The sequence below is a fragment of the Culex quinquefasciatus genome, chromosome 3 (assembly GCF_015732765.1).
Source record: "Culex quinquefasciatus strain JHB chromosome 3, VPISU_Cqui_1.0_pri_paternal, whole genome shotgun sequence".
Taxonomy (NCBI): Eukaryota; Metazoa; Arthropoda; class Insecta; order Diptera; family Culicidae; genus Culex; species Culex quinquefasciatus.
Genome location: NC_051863.1, coordinates 151380179 through 151402334, shown reverse-complemented (window position 1 = coordinate 151402334; position 22156 = coordinate 151380179). Strand labels below are relative to the sequence as shown.

Sequence of the window (22156 nt, the reverse complement as noted above, 5' to 3'; positions counted from 1 at the left end):
TCAAAACGAAACATGTTAAAATATCCAACCCTGTGTCCAGAGCATTGTTAGAAGCCCCTCTTAAATACGCCCAATCGAAAAAGTTCATAAATTTTGATAGAATCGGTAATTTTAGAGGAAAATGCCATTTGGGTTATCATCTTGAGTGATTCGGTCTAAATAAATTAATAACTTAAAACCTATGACGAATGGCTTTAAAGAGTGCCCAACGGCTCTATACTGTTAAAAATCATATCAGGGCATCTGTTAGAGTCAATTACCATCATTTGTTGAATTATTTTTCCCCCTTGAATCATTGCAGGCTCCAAAAACTCCTAAAAATTGAAGCATTTTCAGAATCAGGATATTTTTGAAAAGATCACTGTTTTAGTATAATTGGTAAATAGAATGTGTAAAATTCGATGAAACTAATTGTGACACGTCTCAAAAACAGTAACCTTCGAGGCTGTTTACTTTTTAATCCATACAAAAATTCAGAGGTGGCTCTTCAGAACGACCAACATAGAAAAGTCATTTTTCCTTTATATGGCCTGAACTGGGAGCAAATTGGAGAATTTTAAGTTTAAATGTGTTGTGACATTTTTTAAAGCTAAAGAAAAGGTTTTCAATGCATTATTCGTTTGTTTGGATCCCATTTAACATGTACACATGCTACATACATCGTAAATAGTCAAAACAGGGGCCGATTTTCACCAAATAAAGCCAAATTTGTTAACAAAACATATTTGTTTATTATGAAAAGTGAGCAAAATCCATCTTTTATTCATTATATCTATCATTAGCCATGCATCAAAACATCAAATATCGGTTATATTTGGTATCAAAGTAACAGTTTGCTTACAGTGGACCCGGGTCCACAATTGGATTATGGACCCGGGTCCACTATAGGAAAAGGGGGTCCATAACAGGAAAAAAAACTTTTTTTTCAAATGGCTATTTTTCTGCTCAAAAACAAATAACTGATGAAACAAATAGTCAAAATGGTTTAAAAGACTTCAGATTTCATTGTTTTGTACAAAGGGTTATGAAAAAGTGCTTAAAATAATGAAAATTTGTGAAAAATGTGCTTCGGCTCGACTAGGGGGTCTACCAATGGTTAAAATACCCTAATAAATTTCAATTTTTTTTTTTGAAAAATCTTGAAACAGCAAATAAAGTTGTGCCACATATTTTTCAACATGATATAAAAGCTCACTCGACATTGTTTCAACAAGATCTACAGTCTACTTTCTTGTAAAGCTGTGTTTAAAAACAAGTTTCAAGTCATTCAATCTCAATTTAGAAAAAAATAATCATAACTTATAAGATGAAAGGATGTTCGATGGAAATATTTAAAAAAGAAATTGTTATAAAAATTTAAAAAAAAATATCATTATGTAAGGAGAAAAGCATTTTTTTGTGTTTGGTTCATATAGAGCTTAACAAATGTTTGACCCTTATCAATTCATGGATGTAAGATTTCCGCTAAATTGGGATTAATTTTCCGAAAGTCACCATATTAGTAACAAGCTTTCGAAAATTTATTTTTTTACGCAGCTGGCTCTTAGCTAGTGACCTCATGTTTAAAAATTCGCCCTAATTTCACCTAGTGATAGGTCATTCTTGAATATTTAATTTTTGGTGGTGATTTTTTTTTTTTTGCTAATTCATCACCTCAAAAATAATCAAAATACATTTATGTCAACAGGGGCTGTATTGTACATGGAAAACAGTTTAGGTTAAAATTGTTATTTAAAAAATACAGAGTGATTTTGAAAGTCATTGTGTTTTTTCACGAATTACAGATAAAAAGTTGGAAAATCGTCACACAGTCCAGTAGTACGGTAAATTCTAATGATTGATTTGAAAAAATACAATTTAATGTTTATTGAACTAAGCTTAAGAACTAACATAACAATCGTATAAATGTGATTCATGGTTAGTAAAGAGTTATTTAGCTTTACTGAATATTCACAAAAAAAGCTGTTTTAATTCAATTTTGTGTTTCCGTCAAACCCAATTTTGAGTTATAAATTTTTGCAATAACAATTTCAATTGCTCTACTGAAAATGTTTGCAAATTTGAAGATATTTTTAAAATCTATATGAATAACACGTAATATTTGGGTAATTCTCAGATAACTCAAACAGTAGTTGACCAACCTCTCTTCGATTTGAGTTAAATTTTGTTCGAAGGGGTAATATTTGTCCCTGATCATGAAACCGAGCACCATTTTTCGATATCAAGTGACAGAGGGGCGACCCCTTCCATTTTAGAAGATTAGAAAAAAGACGTGTTTTTCAATAGTTTCTTGCCTGGTTTGGAAATTTGGTGGCAAAAGGACTTTATGTAAAATTGGACGCCCGATTTGATGGCGTTCTTGGAATTCCAAAAAAAAAACGTATTTTTCATCAAAAAAAAGTTCAAGAATAGTTTCAAAAACTTTGCCATTTTTCGTTGCTAAACTGTAAAATTTATTGAACTTGAGTTTTGAGGGAAATTTTCATTTATTTTTTAAATTATAATAAAAACTTGAAGGGTAATTTTTTCATCGAACACAAAAAAAAATCATTTTAATGTTTCGCGTTTTTTCTAACTTTGCAGGATTGTTTTTTAGAGCGTTTAAAAATGTATGGGTTCGTACCGCCCCTTTGTCACGAGATATCGAAAAATTTAGCTCGGATTCGAAAATAATTCATTCCTACATCTTTTACCAATTTTGTGTGAGTTGGCGCAGAGTTACCCATTTGTTTGTAGAAACTATCGAACGCAGTAGAAAATTGTTCTAAGCATCAGAAAATAAATTCAACGATTCAAATTATTTGTAATAACAAAACTCGACATTTTCAAAGTTGATTCCAGTAAACGCACAGTCAAAAAGGTAAATTTCAACAGGAAACAAAACCAACCAAAACAATTGCGTGACCTTGCACTTCAAGCCATTAAGTCGTGCTCTCAGCATTGTTTGCGAGGTGTTTTCCATTGACACACTTTCATGAACCTAAAAAAATGTCAAGGAACTGAAAGCTACATTCGAATCAGATGCACATTGCAACTTAATTTAATGTTATTATTTGGTGTGAAAAACGCATTCGATTTGCAAAAAAATCAGCATTTTCCAAGGTTGCACTTAAATTGATTGCTTGTAGCCAAACTTTTTAGCACATTGAAAAATAATATTTAATCACCCAAAATGTGCAATAATTAGCACCTTGCATGCATTCGTTTCGTCGGCGCTTATTTTGCAAGTCAAAATTTTTATTGCTTTTAATAATGTTTAAAATTAGTGACAAATACAACATCAATGCTTCTGATTTTTTTTTATTATCGGAAAAAGGGAATGGTCCACAGATTTATTGGTTCAAATAAACGTTTGCAGTACGTTTCTTCCTCTTTCTTTTTACAACAAATGATGATTCATTCTTGAACTCGTATCTTGACTAGTTTGTTTGACGCAAATGAGTATTTAACACATTTAACTAGGATGCGAAAATTGACGCCTAAAATTTTTTAGTAAATCCCCGAAACTTGCAAACTAATTGGTCATTAGTGTTGATTTTATGATCATTTGATTTATTAGTTGTAACCAGTTATTTTAACTTTAATAATTTTATTTATGAAATTGTTTTTTGAATACAGTTCTCAGGAAAGTTAAATTTTGTGGCAAATCCTTTTAAATTTATAATCTTCTTTTTCAGCGTCTTTCCCATCATTGGTCAATACAAAATCTCCGATGTGGCGATGATATCGTTCCTGCTGCACGAGCATTACGGTCGGATCGTCCGGCTCGGAGGCTTGATTGGCCGGCCCGACCTGCTGTTTGTGTACGACGCTGATGAAATCGAAAAGGTATGTAGATTTCGAAGTCACGCTGGACGAATTCCAAATGAATATTCATGTGACGGTATCGGGAAGACAATTTTTCATTGCCGTACCGGGCGAATTGACTAAACAGTGAAAAATATTCTTCTGGTAATCTGTAGTTATTGAAAAATACAAGCTTAAACAGGCTACAATAATCTAAAAAAGTCCTTATTAACCATCCAATCTTGTTTAAACCTTCGACCTTGACAATTACCCAAACCCGTTCCATAACAAAAATCACGTTTTCCAAAAAGTAGACAATCTTGACCTTCCATCAACGCCGCAGTAGAAGCTTCACATAACAATGCTAGATTAGCGATTTACCCGGTAACCGAGACAAAAAAAAATCGCCTAACGGCTCCAAAACCGGTGTCAATCATTCACACCAAACCACCCAAACCGGGCTTGTTGAATGGAATTCAAGGTTCGTCGCTTGCACTAACCAGCCAGCCGTTCAAATCACCTCTCGTTGACGTCGCGTTTTTTGTTTTGTTAATCTCCGCGCTTGTATCAATGAACTTGACTGTCGTCGATGCGTTCCGCGGCGACTTGTTACCAACTGTTTTGTAGTAGTAGTAGGCGAAGTTAAACATGTTTCACCAATACACGCAGGTTTATCGCCACGAGGGCCCAACCCCGTTCCGGCCATCGATGCCCAGCCTCGTCAAGTACAAGAGCGAACTGCGGAAAGATTTCTTCGGCGATCTGCCGGGAGTTGTTGGAGTGTAAGTATTTTCAAACTATTTCTTAAATAACTTTATGGCCGAAAATCAGTACAAAACATCTTTATTTTACATTGTTGTCACATGTTACCCATCAGACCTGAATGGGTTGAGCTGAGCTGTGGTCAACATTTATGAGCTATTTTTGGACATGGTGAAAGCCAATCGTTGTTCACGTTTTATAACCTTGGCGTCACAAAGTCTGCGACTAAAATTAAATCTGAAAGTCAGGTGAAACAAATATGATGAAATTAAATCGAATCCATAAATCTATTAATTTTATATTTTCTCGTTCATCAAATGATATATAAGTGATTCGGTATTGTTAAAAGATTAGAATACTTGTTTTTAGTTAAAAGCAGTTAGTCATGTTTATTTTGATCTTGATAAAAAAACTGATATGTTTAGGGAATGTTTAGCTTATTAATATTTTCGATTTCCATTTATTCGTTTTCTTCAGCAAATTCGTTCTGTCGCTGGTGACCATCAGTATTTTTGATTCGTTGTATATACCAAATGATCCATGGCCTTCAAAACGTAGTACTAGGATTTACTTCAAATCGCTTACACTTCGAGAACCAGGCAATTGCTCTAAAAACATGAAGTGCGCACCTTTACCCCGTATGTGCAGCGAAGGTGCGCACTTTGCGGGGCAAAGTGAATTTTTAGTTATTTTTGATAATTAAGATCCCCAATCAAGAAGGGGTTGATAGTCAAGAACCCCAAATCAACATAGTTTTATGATACATATATTGACTTATTTGCACTTATTAGAACTTATATAGCTGAAGTTTCATTTTTAGGACTAAAAGCCTAACATTTTTCGCATAACTTATATTTGTTGGTTCTGTTTTGGCAGAAATACTATTTTTTTTTATTTTGAATCAATTTTCCCGAACAGACGGTAATAACTGAATTAATGCCGTTTTAATAACAAATACTGTTAAAATAACAGAAAGTGTTATGGATTCTTCTTGAGAAAACAATTTTTGCATAGGAGTTGAATAACAGTTTATGTTATCATAATAAAAATTGTTATTGGTCTGATATTGATTGAAAACCAAAAAAAACTTTGGAATAACATTTTTTGTTATAACAGAATACCTCCAACTGTTATTGGGATGATCGGATTAGTAGTTAAAATAACAAAAAATAATAACAAAGATTAGTTCGGAAAATAACTTAAATTGTTATTAGTCTGTTATTACAATAACAATCCAATAACAAAAAAATCATAACGACGAATAACAAATCTTGTTATAAATAACATAAATTGGTATTGGCCTAGTATTTTCAAATATCAAAAAATGTTATTCCCAAGTTATTTCCGTCTGCTCGGGTTGTCAGAAATAAAAGTTATCCAATGTGTTTGAATTTTTTTCATACAAAAATGTATGGAAATTTTAGGCTAAAGACCTGGGTGCTGAAAAGTGGTTCGCAAAGCGGCCTAAATTTTGAACTATCAAAGTGGAACCAATTTACTTTTCGCCAAAAGTAGAGCGTATTGTTATCTATTATTAATTTTTTTTTTTTTGCAAAAATATAATATGAGTGGCTTTTGAGGACATAGAAATGAAGTCAAGAAATCTTAAGAAAGTTAAAGGCGAGATCGTAATTTTTTTATAATTTTGAATGATAGATGTTTAAGGGATTGATGCGATTGTATCCATTCAGAAGCTGTCTTCATTGCTTAATTCCGTTTGAATACCTACTGGTTTAGTTGAAAAAAAAAACTGTTTGTTGGATCAGCTTCGCTTGAATGAGCGATGTTTTTTGCTGGACTACGAAGAGCTGCAGGGTTCCAAAATCTGCGACATCGCAGAATAAAACTCTCGCCGCAGTTCTTCATCACCCGTAAAAAGAAAAACCTTTTGTAATCGATCGGAACTTGAAAACACACACAATTTTCCAGCAAAAAATGTCAAAAACTACTACTGATTATAAAACAGCTCATTTCTCAGTAAGAAAAAAGTCATGCTTGCGCTTGAACAGCCTCCTACTTTGTAAATGTAAACAAAGTGGGATCATTGGAAAATCACGTTACAAATTTTCTCTATTCATCACCCAGCTAAAGACCAGTTAAATGGTTTCAAAGATTTCATGAACATGAAGTTTTGTAAACCTTATTTTGTAAACTTCAAATATTAGAACAAAGTGGCCCAAAAACGACTTTTCCCAATAACTGTCACATACAGTCCAGACTCGATTATCCGAAGGCCTCGGAAAAAAAATCACTTCGGATAATCGAATCACGAAAAAAAAATTATTTTCGTTGTCTAATTTTTTATTGTATGACCCCTAAACTACGCTAAAATTATTAAGAATTTTTAAATCCAAGATGGCGGCCAAAATGCATTTTATTTTTTAAAAGGTAATCAAAAACTCAAATTTGACTAAAATGGGGTCGTAGAACTTAAAATTTATGTTAAAAACAAGAAAATGAAAAAATACGAAAAAAAATTGTTTCGTGATTCGATTATCTGAAGTCCCATACAAACCTTCGGATAATCAAACTTCGGATAATCGAAACTTCGAAACTTTTTCGACTGATCTGGCCACTTTGGCGCCGCTTTCAGGTTCTCCGGAGGATCCCGGAATAAGGCCAATCGCGGAGCTTGTTCTAGATTATTATTTTATATGCAATAAACTGCCGCTCTAATCTAGTCCGTCCCATATGTAAAAAGTGAGTGCTGAGATAACGCTGTGAGAAGCCCAAAAAAAGTTTCACAATTTTTCTCATTCTAAACCAAAATTTTCGATCTAATTTTTTATACAGTTATTTCGATATCAGTCTAAAAAACACCACTATCATAAATTCAAGTTAAAAAACTAACAATTTGAAGCTAAATTTGTGGAATTTTCGACAAGAGACCGATTTGACTTTATTTGTCCATAAATAAAGTCAGGTCAGTCATGGTATCAAGGTAGGCTTGAACATTTACACCAGAGGTTCAACCTTATTCAACTGTCATTTCCAGGTTTGTTTTGGTAGTTTTCCAAGTAAATCATGGTCACCAAATGATACAAATTTGTTTATTTCAGATTTTTATAGAATTCCAAGTTACAAAAATATGACCAGCAACGACACCAGAAATTTTTTAAATAATACAGAGGCAAATGAAAAAGGGATGCAAATCTCATCTGCTTAACCCCTCGAAATTAATTACAAAAAATCCGCTTTTCGGAGGTGGAATCTTTTCCAGAACCAGGATCAAGCCTATTCATTCAAGACAAAATAGAACTAATTGTATGGTGTAGATATCAGCCATAACGGTATGCATTTTTTTTCTATTCGTGGTTGTTGCGACGAAGTCCACCGTCAAATATTACCGCAACGACTCACTGTCCACCTGATGTCAACGGAATCGAGAGACGCGACGCTCTAGCTGCCAACTGATTGCAGGACAGTAGTTGTGACCATGAAGTGCTTAGCAAATCGTTTAACATGCTAAACTAATTTATTTAATCTATTTGCTTCCTAAAACGTGTTCCAAAACATATACTTATGTAAGATGCGCATATTTATATTTTCTCAATTTATTGTAAATTAATATTGGTCATCTAGGTTGTTCGCCACAAACCCTGAAATCATTGACCCACATTCCTTGCCATCAACAACGGCGCACTAAAAATTGTAAGAACTACCGACTAAGAATTAACTATGAATATTGCTAATAAATCTATTTCCTACAGCTTGAAGCTGGCCATATTGAAATTGCCTGCTGTCGAGATTTAGTGATTCCGAAGAACCTCATTCTTATCCCAACAAACTTCAAGAATTTTTAATTTGAGGTTAGGGAATGTTGGATGATCATCACTTTACGGGTAATGAAGTTCCCGGCCATAAACTCCGCCCTTCTTGCTACGTCACGACTCTCGGAGGGCAAGTGCATATAAACATCGTCGACCTCCTGACGACCGAAGTTCGCTCCGAAATCCAACGAGATGAATACGCCGCCACTTCTCCGCACCGTGTCGTGTCCAGTAGGCGAGCTCTCCTCAAGGAGAAATTAAGAACGATCGAGGCAGAACAATTACGACAGGAGCAAGAAATTGAACGGAGGCTTGAAGCCAAGCAGCGCGAATTCGACGAGGCTATGCACCGGATAAAAGAGAGAAGGAGGCAAATTGAAGAAGAAACCGCTGTTCGACTTCTCCAGTTGCAGATTTGCAAATCCACCTCCATCGCCGAATCGAAGCAACGTCAATCGTCGTGTAATTCTCCGACCCCGCAAAAGTTTGTTCCACAACCACACTATCTTCCCCCAATAGTTGCGCTAGGAACAGATGAACTTTCGTCATCCCCTCAACTTCCCCCAGGAACTGGGCGTCGAGGACGAGATGACGAATTCATTCGAATGGATTCCCAGCAACAGAAATCCCGGAATGAGTTGCCTCTGGTCAAGCGCATCCTCCAAGATCCGTCCTGCATCAACAGTAGCCACACGTCTTTGACCTTTCCTGGCCGCTCAGATGTGAATTTTCGACCGCCCAGCGTACCGCACGTTCTCGAGACTCTGCGTACGTCATTCTACAGCTCCAGATACTTGTATTCAGCCGTGCATCAACGACACCTTTCCGAAACGCTGCGCAAATGGCCGGCAGGAGCTGAATTCTGCAATTGGACTAGTCGTGCTAAAAAACAAATCCACCACTCGATGACAACAAACGCCCGATCGCTCAAGCAGACTCCACTGAATGCAGCTAGCTCATCGACCCAACACCGTGACACAAAGCTCCTCACACTATATCCCATTGCCTTCGATGATACTGGGCAGCAGTGGTTTGTTATTGTGTTTCGCTATTGTGACGATCGCAATCAGTCTGTAAGAAGTAAGCACCAAACCCACACATATTTCGGTTTACATTTGTATTGGTTTAACACTTGGGGTTTGATAACACGGACTGATCATGCAAACGCGACTAGCTTGAGGCAGGTGATCGATCTTCTCTCGGAGGGTAAACAACATCCCTGCGTAGCCATACGAAATCAGGTCATCGTTATCTTCGGTGGAATGGGCCGTAACCGGAGGAGTCCAGTCGGCAGCAGTAAAGGGACCTGGCGAAGTGGACGTCGTGGGAACTGCTTCACGGACATCGCAGCTGAAAATGCCATCGAACGCGCATCCCAAAGCTCGAGATTAGACCATTCTGTATTGCAGCTCAACAATGCCTTTGAACCTTCCGCAAGATCGCAACCCATGCATTCGAATGAATGTGTAGCATTGTCCCCTGATGAACAACGATCTGGTGGTGTTGGACATCCGACGGTAGATCAAGGTGTGACGGTGACTTTCCGGAGAGCAGCAACCTTGGCTGTTTTGGACGTCTTGGGAGATAGTAAACCTACGATTGCAACTTTGCCAACACTCGGTTCACGGGTGGGGGTATGTTGCGACGAAGTCCACCGTCAAATATTACCGCAACGACTCACTGTCCACCTGATGTCAACGGAATCGAGAGACGCGACGCTCTAGCTGCCAACTGATTGCAGGACAGTAGTTGTGACCATGAAGTGCTTAGCAAATCGTTTAACATGCTAAACTAATTTATTTAATCTATTTGCTTCCTAAAACGTGTTCCAAAACATATACTTATGTAAGATGCGCATATTTATATTTTCTCAATTTATTGTAAATTAATATTGGTCATCTAGGTTGTTCGCCACAAACCCTGAAATCATTGACCCACATTCCTTGCCATCAACAACGGCGCACTAAAAATTGTAAGAACTACCGACTAAGAATTAACTATGAATATTGCTAATAAATCTATTTCCTACAGCTTGAAGCTGGCCATATTGAAATTGCCTGCTGTCGAGATTTAGTGATTCCGAAGAACCTCATTCTTATCCCAACAGTGGTTTTCCCTGGAAAAAGAAAGAAAGCAAAAAGGTTTGGATTATTTCGTTTCCAATATTCAAAAATTTCTTCAGAAATGAACAGTTAATGATATTTTCAAGCTTTACGTATTCATAAAGACATACTCTGTAAAATTTAAACAATTCTGCATCCACTCAGACGATTTGCGAGGCATTTCTATATGAGGAACTGATTTGCCTTTATTTTGCATATGGGACAGCACGAAAGTCATATTTATTTTGGAATTTATAGAACAAACATGCCTTGTTTATTCGATAGGCGAAAATAATATGTAAAAACAAGACTATTGTGAAGTTTATCTCATTTTTGATAAAAATACATATGGGACGGACTAGATTGGAGCGGCAGTAAAGGTATCGTAAATTATTTTTTTCCATATCCAGCTGATTGATGTTCCCCAAAAACCCAAAATCCTATTTCACGAACCATTGCAAACTAAGCAATTGTAGTTTTTTTTGTGACGGGACAACGCTTCCATGTACCCCATTTTAAAAAAGTCCTATATGATTTTATACTTACAGAATCTTCCTTTACTAATAAGAGGGCTATTTTAAATGAGTAATTTTACTATAAAATTCCGTATGAAGAACAGTTTAATATTTGAAATCCAGCCATTTATTTAAGTTATTTTGTAAAATTGTTTCTAAAATTGTTAAAATTCCAACATTTCATGACTTTCACAAATGTAGCTCACAAATATTTTTAGAAAAAGATTCTTGAAAGGATCTATGCTTTGAAAATATGTTTTTTGTATGATTCAAAAAGTTGTTAAACATGAATACAGAAATTATCAGTTCAACTTGAAAAATTTACTCCTTGGTAAACAAGTGCTGAGAGTTAAACATTGTCGACCAGCTCAACCCATTCCATCATAAGGGTTTACAAAGCACTCACTTAGAGAGTAAGCTCCAGAAATGTCACCAAATTTTCATATTGATCAGCAGTAAAATTAAATTCGTTTAAAAGAATTTAAAAATAGTTAAATGGGACCTCACATTAAGACTTTGAAATATCACCGATTAACAGCTTAGAACAATTATTAATTTGTCATATGGACTAAACACTAAAATGTATCAAAAATGCCTTAGAATCTATGAAAATTTATCCAGAATTGCTAAAATCTCTACTCACTTTGCAATAAATAATCAAAAAGAATAGTAAAAATTTGGTTTTATTAACTTCCAGCCACGGCGAACAATGGCGCGAGTTCCGTTCGCGGGTCCAAAAGCCCGTCCTGCAACTATCCACCGTCCGTCGGTACGTGACCCCACTGGAGCAGGTCACCGAGGAGTTCATCGATCGGTGCAACAAGCTGCTGGACGACAAGCAGGAACTGCCGGCCGATTTCGACAACGAAATCCACAAATGGTCCCTCGAGTGTATCGGTCTGGTGGCGCTGGACGCCAGATTGGGCTGTCTGGAGCCCAACTTGGATCCCAAGTCGGAACCGCAGCAGATCATCAATGCTGCCAAGTACGCTCTGCGGAATGTGGCTACGCTGGAGCTGAAGGCGCCCTACTGGAGGTATTTCCCGACTCCGCTGTGGACCAAGTACGTCAACAACATGGACTATTTCGTCAAGTGAGTAGTGAGGGTTGAATGGGAAGGTTTTCAAAATGTCTTAATGATAATCGTATTTTTTCAGTATTTGCATGAAATACATCAAGAACGCCACCAAGCGGATGAAGTTGAGCGAGGGTCGCGCCCTGGACGGGGAACCATCCCTGCTGGAGCGCGTAATGAAGAGTCAAAACAACGAAAAGCTAGCGGTCGTAATGGCGCTGGATATGATCCTGGTGGGAATCGACACCATCTCGATGGCCGTGTGCTCGATCCTGTACCAGCTGGCAACGCGGCCAGCCGAACAACAGAAAGTGTACGAAGAGCTGCGACGAATCATGCCCGATCCGAAGACTCCGCTGACGATTCCACTGCTCGACCAGGCCCACTATCTGAAGGCGTTCATCAAGGAGGTTCTGCGGGTTTACAGTACGGTGATTGGGAATGGGCGGACCCTGCAGGAGGACACCGTCATCTGTGGCTACAGAATTCCGAAGGGGGTAAGTTGTGTCCTCGTGTTGATATAATCATGTAAGCATACTAATTTCAAACTTATCATCAACTTCCACAACAGGTTCAGTGCGTCTTCCCGAACCTGGTGACCGGCACGATGGAGGAGTACGTGACGGACGCCAAGACGTTCAAGCCGGAACGTTGGCTCAAGCCCAGCCAGGGTGGCACCGGAGACAACCTGCACCCGTTCGCGTCGCTGCCGTACGGTTACGGGGCCCGCATGTGCCTGGGACGTCGCTTTGCCGATTTGGAGATGCAAATTCTGCTGGCTAAGCTGCTGCGCTCGTACAAGCTCGAGTTCCACCACGATCCGCTGAAGTACGTCGTCACGTTCATGTACGCACCGGAAGGGGCACTCAAGTTCAAGATGACACCGCGGGAGTGAATGCAGGGGAGGTGTTTACGACTCGTTATACTAGGGTTTAAGAAATGCAAATGTTTATTACCGTCGGGTGGTTTCGAGATTCGCCAACTTTTTTACAATGTGTACATAACCAGTTAGCATAATTATCAACTCTAATGTGTACGGAATAAATGACATTCAAATACAGACTACCGATTGTTGCTGTTGATGTTCTCTTAGTTGTTAGTGACTTGGGTGGTTTATGTCGGTATGGGACAGTTCTCGATGAACTTCCGCAATGTGATGCAACTGCTACTATCGGTCCAGTATTCCTGTAGGCAGGTCTGCAACGGGAAAGAGAGTACTTAATATAATTGAAATTAACCTTGAAATTGCTATGACTTGAAAACGGTGCATTTGTAATTACTTCTTTCAACATTGAATAATAAAGAGTATTGAAAAACTCATATCTCCGCGGAAAAAAAATAAATTGCTACAATTTGGCACAAATCTGATTGCATCACAATTACCTTAAACGTCTCCATGTTGACACAGCTTAGAAACTGCGCTGCTTCGCTGCTACAGAACGTCGCTGCTCTCGGCTGTTGCACCGTCTGCAGCCTCTTCTGGAAGCACCTGATACAGGCTGCACTGGTGATACTCTTCAACGCAGGACTGCCAGTGCTAGACGCCGCCACAAGCTGCAGTATCCGCTCTTGGTCCAGCATTCCGTTGGTCATGGTTCCGGTGGCGTTCATTGCACACTCGACTAGGCACTTTTGGAATTAGATGAAATTTAGTAGCTCAAGTTTAGCTAAAAACAATTTGATGGAAACGTACACTTCCTTTCTCGTGGGCCACACCCCGTTTCAGGTCTTCACCACCATGAATTTGCTTACATCCGGCCAGTAATGCTTCATCCAGCAGCGGTGGCATCCGGCAACAGTCCTTTGGGTGCTTTTGGAAAGAAATATTTTCAAAAAGGCCTAATACAACAAAACAAAAGATAGAGAGTTTAACTTACCACATCCAACGGTGGCCGGTGGCACTCTATCGGTTGCCCATCGCTGCCCGTGACCGTGAAGATTAGCCAAGCGAGCAGCAAGACGCTGTGCCTTACAACAGACCCGGCCGGACGAGGAACCGCCAGCACACTCGACATGTTTCTCGCACCTTCGCAAACGGTTAAATAAGCACGCGATGGCGCTGCTAGGTCGAAAAACATTTTACGGTGACAACTGTTGGAGGGCACGCAGTTTGGGGGGAAAATTGAATGGCTCTTTTTTTTGGTCTGGGAGACTTACAGTCAATTGAATGGGTGTTTTTTTGTTTGTGTTTAGTTGGAAAGTTGTGGCGTTTTATATTTGGAATTGGGTTCATTCGGAAATAACGTACGTTTATTTTCAATTTGTACAAATCTCTCCTTTTCATTTATTGAGAAGGAACAACCATACGAACAATAAACGAGAGACAATAATTGCTACATCATTTTTGAATGATTCATTATGAATGGCGTAGGCTATTTTTATACACTGGAGCAGATTTAATTTAGAAAAATTAGGCAAAGTTGTGAAATGCACCCATAATTTAAGCTATAACATTCTGGTAGCACTTTAAACTAATAATGTATATTTAGCATAAACTGGGGTGGATAAAGAGTGCATGGTGTATGAATAGTAGTGGAAGCATTTCGGATATAACTACCTTAATCACTAAACAAAAAATACTTTAGTCAAATTATTTTGCTCAAGGAAATTTCAAGGAAAAAATGTCTTAACCAAAGTATATCACTTAAATCCCAAATATTTTTTGTTATTTTTTTCCACAGAAACACATTTTAATAATAATTTTAAGATTTATATATCTGCATCGAACTAATCTTATTATGCTCCATTGCTGAAAGTATTCAAGCATTGGGACTGCTTTGCATCCTCGCAGAATTCAGCTATAAAAATAAACAAATATATTTGAAAATAAAATATAACATATATAAAACCATGATCTCACATGAATGCCATTCCCGAGCAGGGCAGTAAACAAACATGCGATTCGCCAAACACATTTGCATCATCATGTAAAAAAGGGGACATTTCGTGGTTCTCTCAGCTGAAGCTTGCTTCATGGCATCAAGTTTGGCCCAACATGATTGCACAATGTCCGCCACTTGCTCACGCCACTCGTCCTGCTCGATATGGTCCACATAATCGCGAGCTTTTTCCTCGTTCAGCTCATTGTTCGGGCCCAGAATGCCATTTTCCCGGAAATTGCACTCTGCTGCGCACTAAAAAGATTTGTGGTTTTATGAAATTTCTTAAAACATGAAAAAAAAGTGCTCACAATTATTTTTTCCTCGTCAGTTCCCTGAGCTGCATTGTAACACTTCATAAAAGCCTCCCTAGGAAATGGATCTTGAACTGTGCAACATTTTGACAATTCTTCTGTCTGTTGTGGAAAATGAACATATAAAGAATTGAATTCATTCAAGCAATTTGGTACAAACCCGATCAGCAATTGACTCACAATCACTCGCAAATACGCCATTCTGTGAATAAATAGTTCAATCAATAAATTCATAAAGTTTTTTTTTTGTATATCCACAGTTATTACAGTAATTACTACCAAACTTAAAATCTTAATCGATATAGTGGACATTTTGGTATATTTTACGCGGTTCAACGAAATTATCAACCTTTTATAGTGATCGTATGTTGTCGAGAGAGGATAATTAAACTTTCGACATGAAGCAGTGTGATAGTCCATCGGGATCATGGAATTCGTCACAGTTAGATGAAAAAAAAAAATGTTTTTTTATGAGGAAGTATTCAATTCCATTAGTAGTTTCATATCATAAAAAGTACTACTAGCTCGCATTCTTTTTTGATTCATGAGTGTGGAAAACCTTCTGGATCGAAATGTCTAGTTCTTATTTGTGTTAATCCTATTCTTCAACGATCCTAAAGTGTTCCCTAACAAAGATATCATCAAGATGTGTAGTAGAAATCGTTTCATTTGAATGAGGTTTTTTTTATTTGGGAGGATCAACAACGGTAGATCTTTTTATTTTTCTCGCCAGCTTCAACCTATGACCATATATACCATATCTGGAGTTTTTTTTTGAAAAGAACCAATAAACCAATTTTTCAGTTTTTGCTTTTTGGGTGTTTTTGAAACCGCCTTGAGTCAGCGGTATTAAAAAACACCCAAAAAGCAAAAACTGAAAATTTGGTTTATTGGACCTTTTCAAAAAAAACTCCAGATATGAACTCTCAACGAAAAGTTACAGTTATTTTGTTGAATTTCTAAAAATGTATTTTGTCTGGATGTCTAGATGATCCTAGAATTTGTCAGAACTTGATTTGATCAAATCTGTATTGATCCTTGCACTGTTACTTGGGTTTGGCCCGCACTTTTCTCTCGCGCTTTTGACAACAAAATTTCCAAAAACTAGGCAACCACCTGTTATTTATTTACATTTCCAGTCGCAGTTTCCACCAAACTATTGCGCAATTCCCACTAACTCGGGCTTCACACTAAATTATTGCTACTGATCGCACTATTGCGACTTGTCAGACTGGCTTGTGAAGTTTTGAATTTCCTCAAAAATGTTCAAAGCAAGCCGAGGTTAATCGCTTGTTTTCCAGCTGTCACTCGCAGTTTTGGAGTGCAAAAGTCCAGTTTGGTGGAAACTGCGACTGGAAATGTAAATAAACAACGAGCGGTTGCCTAGTTTTGTGAATTCTTGTTGTCAAAAGTGCGAGAGAAAACTGCGGGCCAAATCCAAGTTACAGTGAAAGGATCAATAGATATTCGCACTTTAAAATTGCGATTGACAGGTGAGCAATATCGGCTCGCTCATTTTTTGAGAAAATTAAAATTTCCCAAGCCAGTTTGACAAGTCGCAATAGTGCGATCGATAGCAATAATTTAGTGCGAAGTCCATATTAGTGAGAATTGCGCAATAATTTTTTCGATAAAAATATGCGGAATTCTCGACGATTTTTTAACACGTTCAAAAACAGTTGGAACGATGTTTTTGGTCGCGAATAATCTGAAGTTTTTTTTAAAAGGTCCAATAAACCAAATTTCCAGTTTTTGCTTTTTGGATGGTTTTGAAACCGCCTTGAATCAGGGGTATTAAAAAACACCCAAAAATCAAAAACCGAAAATTTGGTTTATTGGACTCCAGAAATGTCCCCTAGTTTTAGAGCGTCAAATTTCCCGTTCCGGGAAAAATTTTGTAAATTTCCCGGGAATTCCCGAAATTCAAGTGGAAGTACACATTTTCTTAAATTTTTCGAACTATTTTTTTAAGTTGCTCTGAAAAAATAAAAAATGAACAAACTCATCATGATTTTGTTCAATTAAATGTACTGTTTGGTTTATGTATAAATAATTAGATTATCAGAAATTATGATATCAGAATTATTTCTGAAAATATTAATTTTTGAAGCAACTGTGAATAAATCTTGCTGAATGAGTATTAAATTATTACAATTGGGTAATTCTCCGCCAACTCACACAGCAGTTGCCCCGACCCCTCTTCGATTTGCGTGAAACTTTGTCCTAAGGGGTAACTTTTGTCCCTGATCACGAATCCGAGGTCCGTTTTTTAATATCTCGTGACGGAGGGGCGGTACGACCCCTTCCATTTTTGAGCATGCGAAAAAAGAGGTGTTTTTCAATAATTTGCAGCCTGAAACGGTGATGAGATAGAAATTTGGTGTCGAAGGGACTTTTATGTAAAATTAGACGCCCGATTTGATGGCGTACTCAGAATTCCGAAAAAACGTATTTTTCATCGAAAAAAACACTAAACAAGTTTTAAAAATTCTCCCATTTTCTGTTACTCGACTGTAAAAAATTTTGGAACATGTCATTTTATGGGAAATTTAATGTACTTTTCGAATCTACATTGACCCAGAAGGGTCATTTTTTCATTTAGAACAAAATTTTTCATTTTAAAATTTCGTGTTTTTTCTAACTTTGCAGGGTTATTTTTTAAAGTGTAACAATGTATAACAAAGTTGTAGAGCAGACAATTAAATAAAAAATGATATATAGACATAAGGGGTTTGCTCATAAACATCACGAGTTATCGCGATTCTACGAAAAAAAGTTTTGAAAAAGTTGGTCGTCATCGATCATGGCCGTTCATGGTCACCCGCGACAGACATGGACGACGAAACAAAAAGAAACGCAAAAAGTAACTTTTTCAAAACTTTTTTTCGTAAAAACGCGATAACTCGTGATGTTTATAGGCAAACCCCTTATGTCTATATATCCAAATTTTTGTAATTGTCTGCTCTACAACTTTGTGGAACATTGTTACACTCTAAAAAATAACGTTGCAAAGTTAGAAAAAAACACGAAATTTAAAAATGAAAAATTTTGTTCTAAATGAAAAATGACCCTTCTGGGTCAATGTAGATTCGAAAAGTACATTAAATTTCCCATTAAATGACATGTTCCAAAATTGTTTACAGTCGAGTAACGGAAAATGGGAGAATTTTTAAAAATTGTTTAGTGTTTTTTTCGATGAAAAATACGTTTTTTTGGAATTCTGAGTACACCATCAAATCGGGCGTCTAATTTTACATAAAAGTCTCTTTGACAACAAATTTCTATCCCATCACCGTTTCAGGTTGCAAATTATTGAAAAACACCTCTTTTTTCGCATGTTCAAAAATGGAAGGGGTCGTACCGCCCCTCCGTCACGAGATATCGAAAAACGGACCTCGGATTCGTGATCAGGGACAAAAGTTACCCCTTAGAACAAAGTTTCACGCAAATCGAAGAGGGGTCGGGGCAACTTTTCCCGATTTCGTGTGAGTTGGTAGAGAATTACCCAATTAGGTAAGCTTTGAACAGATTCATGTTATTTCATCAAAATAATATTAACTACTTACCTCCAAATTAAAATTGAGATTTTTTACGTTTTTGTTTACCATGATCAAATGAAATGAAAATCGAATTTGTGCAAAAAGAATTAATTCATTTGGTTGAACACCTAGTACTAAAGAAATTACAATTTGAAGTAAAAGAACTATGAAGCACTAATGCAATTACTGGTGTTAGAGGCCCGCATAAAGATTTACTATAAACCAACAGTAGATTTTATGGTTATCACACGATAAATTCTATGGTTATTTTTACCATGATTCTACAGTAGCCTTTATGTTTTTTCACCATAGAATATATCTTATTTTGGGAATTTACTATAAAAAAGGGGTATTGTTAGGCACAGTCACCATAAAAATTTCGACTTTTCCCCATACAAAAAAAAAACCAAATACTATACATTCTACCGTATTTTCATTGATGCCTTTTCCGTCAAAAAATTGACCCAAACCATAGAAAACATCATGCATCTATAATAAATACAGTAACCATTACTATGGTTTGCACAGTAAATTCACAGTTCTTCATGGATTTTCCCATACTAAATGATATTGTAAAAACTATAATCGGACAATGAAATAAATAATAACTACAGTAAGTTTTATTGTATTTTTATGTTATTTATTTTTTCTCTCCACTAAATTGTACTGTAAAAAGAATATGGACAATGAAATATATAATTAAATACAGTATTTTTATGGTTCTTATTGTATTGGCCCAAAAAGCTGTGTACGTTTGTGTTCGTGTTGGTGCGTGTTACAAACTTTGGCTTTGGTTTCTCTTCCACCCAGTCAGTTCAATTCGAATTCTGAAACGAAATCAAATTAGATTCGAATTAGGTTCCATTTCGAACGCAACAACCGGTTCGAACACGGAACCGGTTGTTGCGTTTGAAACGGTTTCTATTTAGAATCTAATTAGATTCCGTTTCCAAATTCGAATTGAACTGCTGGGCTCTTGCAATTTTTCAGCGACAACCTTTATGAAAATCCGTCCGCCATCATCGAATCGGCCAGGTTCGCGCGAAGGCTCCGGTTGATTTCGTCCTCTTGTCACCACCAACACCACAGGAACTCCGTCTACGTTGTCGGTCTACCCTTTTCGCATCTGTAGCAACGCCTTCCAGGAAACGGCCAGGGAAAATTTGGCGATCCAAACAAGCAGCCTGCGGAATTTGAACAGTAAATACTCCGCTTTCTGTCTTCCCCCGCTCCTGCTTACCTGGTTGCAGTAGGATTGCCCTCTTGGTGATCAGTTGACCCGTGGATGAGATTGTTGCACTGTTTCCATTGATTTCATCCGGAAAGAAACTCCCCGGCAGCATTACTTGGCTCATCCTTAATCCACGATCGAAATAGTCCCTGCAATAACGAAAACAAATAATAAAAAAATAGTCAGCAAAAAAAAAGTTTTTTTTGTTTGTTTATTCTCAAGCAGGCCAAGGAAAATGTCTGCAAGTGCTGCAAAGTGAGATTCCACGAACACGGAACCGGTTGTAGCGTTTGGAACAGGATTTGTTAACTATTCGAATTGAATTTCGTTTCAGAACTCAAGTTGAACTGACTGGGTTGTTACGTTTGAACCGGAATCCGAATCGAGAACCGTTTCAGAATTGAAAATACTGGGCCGTAGCTCTGTCCTCCTCCAATAGCGTAGAAAAAATGTCCCAAGAAACAACCACACTTCAAACTCACCCTGGTCCGTCACTCGGCAGAACCAACACCCGGAACGTCATGACGGCGGCCGGGAAAGTCCGCAGCTGGAGCCGGGCCTTCTTTCCAAAACGAGCGCCTCCGTTGTGTTGAATCCCGGTAAAAAGAGAAACACAAAAAGCAGGCCATGAAAATGCCTACTGCTGATTCCGCCCTTTCAAGTTTCACAAAACAGCAAATACTCACCCAGATTTGCTCATTCCGCCATTTAGAGCTGTTCCGGTACGGCCACCCGCACGATTAAACGACAGAGGATCCTTTTTCACAATCACACACTACTTGACCCACGTTGAAAATCTCAAATAAATCCGCGGCCACCACCAACGTGATTGAACACGCACGCAAGTGAAAATTTTTGACAGCTCGCTGCGTTGGTCATGGTGCGTTCGTTTGGTGAGCGTTGCCAAGTTCAGTCATGGTGCGTTCGTTTAAGCTAAGTATGCAGATCGGAAGGAACGTGGTCAAGAAATCAGGGAATTAAGGAATTAGGAAATTTGTAAATTAGGAATAAGGAAATTTGGGAAACTATTAAATTATGAAATAAGGAATTAGGAAATAAGGAAATAAGAAAATTACGGAATTAAGGAATTAGGAAATTTGGGAATTAGGAAATTTGGGAATCAGGAAATTTGGGAATTAGGAAATTTGGAAATTATGATACTAGCAAATAGGTAAAATAAAGAAAATAAGAAAATTAGGTTATATGTAAATATGTTAGGAAATTAGGAAGTTAGGAATTTCGGAAGTTAGGAAATAAGGAAATTAGGAAGTTAGGAAATTCGGAAATTAGGAAATTAGGAAGTTAGGAAATTAGGAAATCAATAAATTAGGAAATTAAATTCTTAAATTCTTAAATTCTTAAATTCTTAAATTCTTAAATTCTTAAATTCTTAAATTCTTAAATTCTTAAATTCTTAAATTCTTAAATTCTTAAATTCTTAAATTCTTAAATTCTTAAATTCTTAAATTCTTAAATTTTAAATTCTTAAATTTTAAATTCTTAAATTCTTAAATTCTTAAATTCTTAAATTCTTAAATTCTTAAATTCTTAAATTCTTAAATTCTTAAATTTTAAATTCTTAAATTCTTAAATTCTTAAATTCTTAAATTCTTAAATTCTTAAATTCTTAAATTCTTAAATTCTTAAATTCTTAAATTTAAATTCTTAAATTCTTAAATTCTTAAATTCTTAAATTCTTAAATTTTAAATTCTTAAATTCTTAAATTCTTAAATTCTTAAATTCTTAAATTCTTAAATTCTTAAATTCTTAAATTCTTAAATTCTTAAATTCTTAAATTTAAATTCTTAAATTCTTAAATTCTTAAATTCTTAAATTCTTAAATTCTTAAATTCTTAAATTCTTAAATTTAAATTCTTAAATTCTTAAATTCTTAAATTCTTAAATTTAAATTCTTAAATTCTTAAATTCTTAAATTCTTAAATTCTTAAATTCTTAAATTCTTAAATTCTTAAATTTTAAATTCTTAAATTCTTAAATTCTTAAATTCTTAAATTCTTAAATTTAAATTCTTAAATTCTTAAATTCTTAAATTCTTAAATTCTTAAATTCTTAAATTCTTAAATTCTTAAATGCTTAAATTCCAAATTTTTTAAGTTTAAGTTTTAAAATTGTTGAATTTTTAATTTTAAAGTTTTTTTTAATTAAATATTTAAATTTGTAA

The 22156-nt window shown here is 36.4% G+C and overlaps 4 protein-coding genes across 7 annotated transcripts in view; 2 read left to right on the top strand and 2 right to left on the bottom strand.

The window, feature by feature from the left end:
- LOC6041328 (probable cytochrome P450 301a1, mitochondrial) overlaps positions 1-13072 on the top strand; it is a 30809-nt gene extending 17737 nt beyond the window's left edge. For both annotated transcript variants that reach the window (XM_038263534.1, XM_038263536.1), the window contains exons 3-7: positions 3678-3828; positions 4456-4568; positions 11633-12028; positions 12093-12507; positions 12582-13072. In XM_038263534.1, the coding sequence (XP_038119462.1) occupies positions 3678-3828; positions 4456-4568; positions 11633-12028; positions 12093-12507; positions 12582-12905 (1399 nt within the window). In that variant the 3' untranslated portion in view covers positions 12906-13072. The remainder of the gene's footprint in view (positions 1-3677; positions 3829-4455; positions 4569-11632; positions 12029-12092; positions 12508-12581) is intronic.
- Positions 7703-10452, top strand: LOC119769839. 2 transcript variants are annotated; one of them, XR_005278536.1, is made up of 3 exons: positions 7703-10163; positions 10222-10290; positions 10350-10452. XR_005278536.1 is itself a non-coding variant. In XM_038263537.1 (3 exons), exon 3 carries the CDS (start codon positions 8366-8368, stop codon positions 10040-10042), a length of 1677 nt encoding a protein of 558 aa, XP_038119465.1. In that variant the 5' UTR covers positions 7703-8072; positions 8131-8199; positions 8259-8365; the 3' UTR covers positions 10043-10371. The 2 variants fall into 2 exon arrangements, 1 of the variants encoding a protein (XP_038119465.1); XM_038263537.1 differs by having other exon boundaries at positions 7703-8072; positions 8131-8199; positions 8259-10371.
- A 45-nt stretch (positions 13073-13117) lies between the features above and the next one.
- Positions 13118-14242, bottom strand: LOC6041352. Its single transcript, XM_038263538.1, has 4 exons — positions 13888-14242; positions 13704-13820; positions 13394-13639; positions 13118-13207 (listed from the first exon to the last, which is right to left on the bottom strand). Exons 1-4 carry the CDS (start codon positions 14086-14088, stop codon positions 13124-13126), a joined length of 648 nt encoding a protein of 215 aa, XP_038119466.1. The 5' UTR covers positions 14089-14242; the 3' UTR covers positions 13118-13123.
- A 361-nt stretch (positions 14243-14603) lies between these two features.
- LOC119770342 lies at positions 14604-15539 on the bottom strand. 2 transcript variants are annotated; one of them, XM_038265022.1, is made up of 5 exons: positions 15471-15539; positions 15364-15405; positions 15201-15305; positions 14871-15144; positions 14604-14808 (listed from the first exon to the last, which is right to left on the bottom strand). In XM_038265022.1, exons 1-5 carry the CDS (start codon positions 15513-15515, stop codon positions 14747-14749), a joined length of 528 nt encoding a protein of 175 aa, XP_038120950.1. In that variant the 5' UTR covers positions 15516-15539; the 3' UTR covers positions 14604-14746. The 2 variants fall into 2 exon arrangements, with proteins under 2 accessions (XP_038120950.1, XP_038120951.1); XM_038265023.1 differs by lacking the exon at positions 15471-15539 and having other exon boundaries at positions 15384-15405.
- Between the last annotated feature and the right edge of the window lie 6617 nt (positions 15540-22156).